Below are 8400 nucleotides of genomic sequence, written 5' to 3'. Positions count from 1 at the left end.
TCGTACAAGGTGAAAGTTTTCTTCCACATTCCCACTCCTCTTATCAACATTCCTTTGCACCTCTCGGTGCAATTGCTAGTATATAAAGTTATTGGAAAAAATAAATTTTATGGTTAAAACTTTTGAAATAGTCTTAATATTTTAAACTTTAGTTTTTTTAAGTATGTATATATATTTTCAAAATGAAATCCAACAAAAATTTGTGTGGCTTACAAGTTTTGAGAATTACACATTTAAGTTACATGTTTTATAAAACATTAAAAATACAATTTAAATAATAAAAACAAATTACACATTATATTTTTAACTCGCACAAACTTTTTTAATCCCTCTAGAATCCTATTAAATTCAAACTTTGAAAAATTTAATTCCTTAGACTTATATTAAATTCATACTTAGATAGGTTCACATGGGGTAGCTCAAGCGGCAAGGGCCGTGGAAATGAAGTCTCACCGAACCGGAAGTCTTGGGTTCAAATCTTGGGCTACCCTTCCCCCGTAGAGGGGTACATAATGGACATGTAAATCGGAGAGTCTCACCCCAGCTTACAAAAAAAATAAAAATTCATACTTAGATAGACCTATAGCGAATTATATGTGTCTATACCGGTCATAATTATGAATAGAAAAATGAACATACTTCATAAACACCACACATTATGAATAAAAAATGAACATACTACATAAACATCACACATTGTGAATAAAATATAAATGATTTAAGAAATAATACGTGGGGTCATTTATTAAAACCATTGACAAAGTCTTCTCCTTATTAAAAAAACCATTGGAATTAGAACGGCATTTCATGTTTCTAATAATAAAAAGTTGAGTTTTAGAATGAATATTCTATTTATTTAAAAAATATTAGGTTTAAAATGTCACGTGTACAAGTGGATGAGAGAGCATCTTAGCAAATGGTTTACTTGTAGATCTATGCCAAATGTACGGCTACGATTAAACAGAGATCATCGATCCGTGCCTCATTCAACTAGCCAATAGGAGAACACACGTCTCTTAATATAAATGTGCAGGCTTAGATTTTCAAGTGTTCTATCTCTGTATCTCTGTTTATAGTCTCCAGATAGTTTTGCAAAGAACTTGAAGCTTCAAGCTTTGGTCTCGTTAGATTCTAACTCTAACAATGGCTCCCAAGGCAGATAAGAAACCAGCTGAGAAGAAGCCTGTTGCAGAGAAATCTCCAGCAGCAGAAAAGAAACCCGCTCCAAAGGCGGAGAAAAAGCTGCCTAAGGAAAGCGGAGACAAGAAGGGAAAGAAGAGGCATAAGAAGAACATTGAGACCTACAAGATCTATATCTTTAAGGTCTTGAAGCAGGTTCATCCTGATATCGGAATTTCCAGCAAGGCCATGGGAATCATGAACTCCTTCATTAATGATATTTTTGAGAAATTGGCGAGCGAGGCATCGAAGCTCGCCCGCTACAACAAGAAGCCTACTATTACCTCTCGGGAGATTCAGACCGCCGTAAGGCTTGCTCTTCCAGGGGAGCTCGCGAAGCACGCTGTTTCAGAGGGTACAAAGGCTGTTACCAAGTTTACCAGCGCTTAAATTTGGTATTTTTCCGTGAATTGAATTTATTGGTGTCTTTTGACGCCACTTCTGCGTTGGAACCTTGAACATGCTCTTTGAGGTTAATAATTTTTTGTTTGTTTGTTTGTAAATCTCTTTCTTTTTTTTGGATTCCTTGTGACTGGATATTTGTTATAAAGTAAGGCTAGATCATTGTGTGTTTCCCGGGCTTTCGACTATAACCCATCTATGTTGAAAAGTTCGTGCAAGCCCTAGCCTTTTGGTTGGTAAGGCTTATAAACTGTGGAAAAGTTCGCTGAAACCCTAATCTTTTGGGTGGCAAACGCCACAAACGCTGACTGTACCTTGTTTTCCAGGGCATCTGTTTTTCTGTATTGTTTAAATTTATTTGTTAAGCTATGTTTGTTTTGATTCTAATATGTCATGTCATTTTTTTATATATTTGTTGTTAACCTTGAAGTGGAGATTTTTGGATCTTTCTTTTCTCTATCTTATCTTTAACTTTTTTTCAAGTACTTTTTTTTTTTTTTTTTTTTTTAAGTATTTGGATGGTTAGGTTTTCCATTTTATAAAAATAAAACCATTGAGTGTTTGGATGGTTAGGTTTTCCATTGCACCAAAATAAAATAAATTTGGATGGTTAGGGTTTTCTTAACACCACAATAAAATATTTGGATGGTTAGGCTTTCCATTATATCAAAATAAAATATTTGGATGGTTAGATTTTCCATTACAACAAAATAAAAGTAAAATATTTAGATGGTTAGATTTTCCATTACAACATTACAACAAATTAAAAATAGATGGTTAGGTTTTCCATTACACCAAAATAAAATAAAAATAATAAAAATATATGGTTAGGTTTTCCATTACACTATAATAAAATATTTGGATGTTTAGGTTTTCCATTAAAATAAAAATATATAAAAATATATGGTTAGGTTTTTCATTAGACCACAATAAAATATTTGGATGGTTAGGTTTTCCATTAAGCCAAAATAAAACATTTGGATGGTTAGGTTTTGTATTACAACATTGCAACAGAATAAAAATAGATGGTTAGCTTTTTCATTACACCAAAATAAAATAAAAATAGATGGTTAGCTTTTTCATTACACCAAAATAAAATAAAAATAGATGGTTAAATTTTCCATTACACCAAAATAGAATATTTGGATGGTTAGGTTTTACATTACAACAAAATAAAAATAAAATAAAAATAAAAACTTCGAAACTATTATCATTACTTTTTGAGACCCACTGTCATAAAGACAAAAGCTTTCAAACTATTATCATTACTTTTTGGTAACCACTATCATAAAAATAAAAGCCTTTCAAACTATTATCATTACTGTTTGAGAACTAGCCACTATCATAAAAATAAAAGCTTCCAAACTATTATCATTACTGTTTGGGAACCAACCACTATCATAAAAATAAAAGCTTCTAAACTATTATCATTACTTTTTGGAACCACTATCATGTGGGAACCACTATAATTGCCTTTTGAATGGTCTTGGGGAGGATCCCGTTGGTCTCAGTGGTAGATCCCAGTGGTGCTTAGCCCATGGTGTTTGTTGTTTGATTCATGGTCAGGGTGGATTCCAGAGTGATGGTTAGTTTGTGAGTGAAAATCTAACACGGTCTTTGGTGTTTGATTCATGGTCAAGGTGGATTCCAGAGTGGTAGTTGGTTTGTCTGATTGATTTTCAACCAGATGAGTGAAAATCCAACACCCAGCAACCCTTGATAGTAGATACCATGTTAGTTTTTCAGTTACACTGAAACCTGTTGGCATTAGTAGATCTTCGAAGTCTGACATTAGTAAACATTCAAAGTGGATCTCAGAATGGCAGGTTGGTCCAGGTGATTGAGTGTGAAAATGTGAAAGTCCAACCTGGGTGACTTGTGGATGACTTGTGAATTCAAGTGTTGGCCAACCGCTTCTTTTTTAAAGAGGAGAAACTGATTACTATTATAAGAGAGTACAGATGTATGGGAGAAATGTATGTGAGATGTGATTCTCCATTGCCTACTTAAAACAGATAAAAAAAGACAATGCATACAATAGGTCCCATCCATTCTGGATGTCAGCAGAAAACTGGTGCAGGGGTTGCTCATTAGAGTTAACCAATCTGCTTTTGCCTGGTGTTAAAAAGATATGAACATGAGACTTAGCAGCTACAAAAATAAGCACTTAAGAATACTGCAGAGGGATAAAAACTACAAAAACCAGAGGAAAACAAGGGAACCCGAGGAAAACAAGGGAGGCAGAGTATCCCAGTGAGTGGGTTCATTTTAAATAAGAATGATGCCTTCCTTTGTCAGCATCCCAAGGTTGAACTGGTTGAAAATAATTTGGGATCTGAGATGGAGCTGCAACCCTGTTTTGATAGTCAGTTGGCTTCACTGTTTTGAGTTCTGTTGATGTGCTGATTAGATAAATGATGAAAAACTGCAGATAGAGCTTTGATGTGAGCCTTCCAGGATGGATTCCAGAGCATCAAAATTGAAGGAGCTTCTGTTGTTTGCCCATTCAATGACTGATTTGGAGTCCAAAAACTGTTTGCCCATTCAAGGACTGATTTGGAGTCTACAAAAACAGAGAGGGAATGACTGATTTGGAGTCTCCAAAAACAGAGAGGGATTTGAGATCAAGGCCAACCACTTATCACTCTTGTGGTTAGTAAATTCGTGAAATGGATTTGAGCATTTGGCCTTATCCTTTGAGTAATATATTTTTTGGTCGAAGGTTTAATTAATTGGGTGAATCTTTCTTCTAACCCTAATGCCTCTAAGGTTTCCTAATCCCTGTAGTAGTTGTGGGAATTACCTGGGATTTCTCTTTGTGCTTTCCATCTAAATGAATGATTCAAATGAAGGTGCCTCTACCTTTGTGATTGTGATTTTTGATTCCTTTTAGTAGACACCAAAGATGGATGCCCACTATCGTTTGGCTGAAATCGAATGAAGTCTCCCTTTGGCTAGCTGAGTTGGTTGTTTTGTGGAGGCTTTACAAGATTTGCTTTTTATACTTAATTGTGCTTTTATTTTCGGAAGTGGCATAGAAACTTTGTACAGAAACTAAATGATTTCTCACAGTTGTCATCTTGTTTACGCATTAAACCTCCTTCGATTCCTTCGATTTGTTTAATCACTGGCTGTAAATGGGAACGGTTCGGTTTAATGGGTTGATTATCTCAGGTGTATTTCAGCGGCTAGCTCTAAATGGGAACTGCTTGTTTTAATGGGTTAGTTGAATATATTGGGGTTGTGATTTAATCTATATCGGCTAGGTTGTTAGAATGGTTTAAATAACCTTCCTCTGCATTCTCTGATTGTCGTTGCTTATACCCAACATGCAATGGTTATGGTCAGCTGTTTGATGTGGAGTAGTCTTTTCATGACGGTAGAGCTCCAAGAGTTCCAGTGTCGAAAATGGTTGGTGATATTTCTATTTTGAAAGGATATACGCAGATTACATAATTGATTTTAGTTAATTCGAATCTACATTATCTGGATTGGTAAGCCCAAATACAAGACCTAATTGCTTTTATGGTAATTTGAATCTACAATTTCTGGAGTAGTAACCCCAAATATAACATTAAGTTTCTCAGTAGATCTTGGTTTTTCAAATTCTGCAAACCTTTGGGCGGTTGTGAGGTTATCTCTGTTTGCAATTTCATGATTAAGCGTTACTGCTGTCCAGAGATACTTGTATGGTGTGATGTTGATAATGATTACAGATATAAACTAAAGGAGTAGTCTACCTAGGCGGTAGAATGGCCCGTTTTCTGGCACCGGCTGGAAAATCTGGCTCCGGCCACCGGGAATGTATCCATCTTCCGCCACCCTCTCGGAGCTCCGCCACCCTCCTTCTCCGCTTCTTCGCCACCCTCCCTGGCAATCCTGACATTCCCTGCCAGGGCCTGACAAAAAATCGGATTCGGATCGCAGGGAATGGGGCCTGACATAGCCGGGGTGTATTGTTCGGGGAGCTCCTTATTCCGGTTCCAATTCGAATTGTCACCCGCGCTCTGGTATTCATAATCATAACCCTCTTGCATAATCGCCAAGATTGCAATGGATAATCGCTGACCCGAGAATCAGCGATATACCATAACTGAATTGAACAACCAGACCTTAGCCGGTCAATTCTTCTGGTCATAAATTCTACAACAGCCTTCTGGAACAGCTAATTCTGGTTTCTGAAACGAGTTTAACGAACAGGTGTGACTTCAGTTAAGAATACCATCTTCTCTGGTTTCTTTTCATTTATACATTGTTATTATTATTATCGTGCCTGAATGACAGTAAAATATCAGTATGTTCAGTTTGTCTCATTGCAATTCGATTGACTGTACTTGCAGAATTTTAGAACCTTTTGATGATTCTCTTTGCTTCTCCTTCTCAAGCCGAGAGAGATGCTTAACCAAGACCTTATCTAAACTCTCAATACTACCCTCGTCACTTTGGCATCGAGATCGTCTCTTGGCTGAAGTGAAAGAGCCTGGAACGAGGAGATTATAAGTGGTTCCTTCGAATTTTTCTGGTTAGCTCTGTCCTTGAGCCTCGAGATCGTCTCTTGGCTGAAGTGAAATATTTTTTCGGTCAGAGCAGGCGGGAAGAATTTGTCGATCATTTGAGTTTTAGGCAGGTTCAGAGCTATGCGGGAGCCTTTTGTATCAAAATACCGATTGTCTGATAAATCAACAGGACTGATAAATAATAGGACTGATATGATCAAAAAGTCCTACAGCATATGATCAAACACTTCAATCTTTTATTTATTCTTAAAAGAATTGAGGATCTTTTAGTGTAGTCTTAGTGTCTTCTTTTCTGGCTTTAGCTGTTAGGGATTATTTTAGTTTTTCCAAGCAGACTTTGCTCTCAAATGACGAATCTCAACTATCAATGGATATAATAAAGTCAACTCTGCCCTAGAGTAACTATGACGTTGGGGAATCCAAAAAGGTGCACCAGTAGCATTTAGACAAGGGATAACGGTGGCCAGTGCATTCTACATGCCTGTTGATACGCTGAATGTTTCTCTTATTCATGCTTTTAAAGTGCAATGCCTATGTTGACATATGTGGAAGATGTGGTGATGATTAACTTTTATTTTAATTTGATATAAATGTTTTTCTGGTCAAGGCACAATGACTTCAATATTGTACTATTTCATACACAGAAGGATTGCAGCATTCTTAGTCATCAATGTGCCAACATTTTTTACATTCACTTATAGCAATGCGCAGAGGTTTTAATGATATACTTTCAAGCTATAGGCAACATGCGATTGGCTGCAGACCAGGAAGGGCTGTTTTAGGAAACATAACTTAGTTTATGTAGAAGAAAGCAATAAATATTTATAGAGAAGTCACTGGGGAATTCAGTTTGTTTAATAATATGACAGCATCTGCAGGAAAGCACCTCCATGAGCAATTCACAATGGAATGGGCATACTACAAAGACGATTGTTGATTTTTTTTCTATGAAAAGGGAAAACTCAATGCCTGTTATTTCAGACATAATGTACAGATCTCACCAGCATACAGCCTAGTACTAGTTCACATCACCTCTTCTCCCATTCTATTGTCATATATTTTCTCATGTGGTGGCATTAGGAGAGTTGTCAACTTTATAAGTACTAGGCTGTATGCTGGTGAGATCTGTACATTACGTCTGAAATAACAGGCATTGAGTTTTCCCTTTTCATAGAAAAAAAATCAACAATCGTCTTTGTAGTATGCCCATTCCATTGTGAATTGCTCATGGAGGTGCTTTCCTGCAGATGCTGTCATATTATTAAACAAACTGCATCTGCATATTATTAAACAAACTGAATTCCCCAGTGACTTCTCCATAAATATTTATTGCTTTCTTCTACATAAACTAAGTTATGTTTTCTAAAACAGCCCTTCCTGGGCTGCAGCCAATCGCATGTTGCCTATAGCTTAAAAGTATATCATTAAAACCTCTGCGCATTGCTATAAGTGAATGTAAAAAAATGTTGGCACATTGATGACTATGGATGCTGCAATCCTTCTGTGTATGAAATAGTACAATATTGAAGTCATTGTGCCTTGACCAGAAAAACATTTATATCAAATTAAAATAAAAGTTAATCATCACCACATCTTCCACATATGTCAACATAGGCATTGCACTTTAGAAGCATGAATAAGAGAAACATTCAACGTATCAACAGGCATGTAGAATGCACTGGCCACCATTATCCCTTGTTGTCTAAATGCTACTGGTGCACCTTTTTGGATTCCCCAACGTCATAGTTACTCTAGGGCAGAGTTGACTTTATATCCATTGATAGTTGAGATTCGTCATTTGAGAGCAAAGTCTGCTTGGAAAAACTAAAATAATCCCTAACAGCTAAAGCCAGAAAAGAAGACACTAAGACTACATTAAAAGATCCTCAATTCTTTTAAGAATAAATAAAAGATTGAAGTGTTTGATCATATGCGGTAGGACTTTTTGATCATGTCAGTCCTATTATTTATCAGTCCTGTTGATTTATCAGACAGTCGGTGTTTTGATACAAAAGGTTCCTGCATAGCTCTGAACCTGCCTAAAACTCAAATGATCGACAAATTCTTCCCGCCTGCTCTGACCGAATAAATATTTCACTTCAGCCAAGAGACGATCTCGATGCCAAAGTGATGAGGGTAGTATTGAGAGTTTAGATAAGGTCTTGGTTAAGCATCTCTCTCGGCTTGAGAAGGAGAAGCAGAGAGAATCATCAAAAGGTTCTGAAATTCTGCAAGTACAGTCAATCGAATTGCAATGAGACAAACTGAACATACTGATATTTTACTGTCATTCAGGCACGAT

The 8400-nt window shown here is 36.5% G+C and overlaps 1 protein-coding gene across 1 annotated transcript; it reads left to right on the top strand.

Annotated features, from left to right (window-relative positions):
• The first annotated feature begins 1035 nt into the window (after nt 1-1035).
• On the top strand, nt 1036-1968 carry LOC149147359 (histone H2B-like). Its single transcript, XM_089445653.1, has one exon. The coding sequence runs from the start codon at nt 1144-1146 to the stop codon at nt 1567-1569; it is 426 nt and encodes a 141-aa protein (XP_089301779.1). The 5' UTR covers nt 1036-1143; the 3' UTR covers nt 1570-1968.
• Nucleotides 1969-8400: the final 6432 nt, after the last annotated feature.

Source organism: Pinus tabuliformis, chromosome 9 (assembly GCF_031772625.1).
Source record: "Pinus tabuliformis cultivar Carrire ecotype Pingquan chromosome 9, CPIR1, whole genome shotgun sequence".
NCBI lineage: Eukaryota > Viridiplantae > Streptophyta > Pinopsida > Pinales > Pinaceae > Pinus > Pinus tabuliformis.
This window is presented reverse-complemented; position numbering and strand designations above follow the sequence as displayed.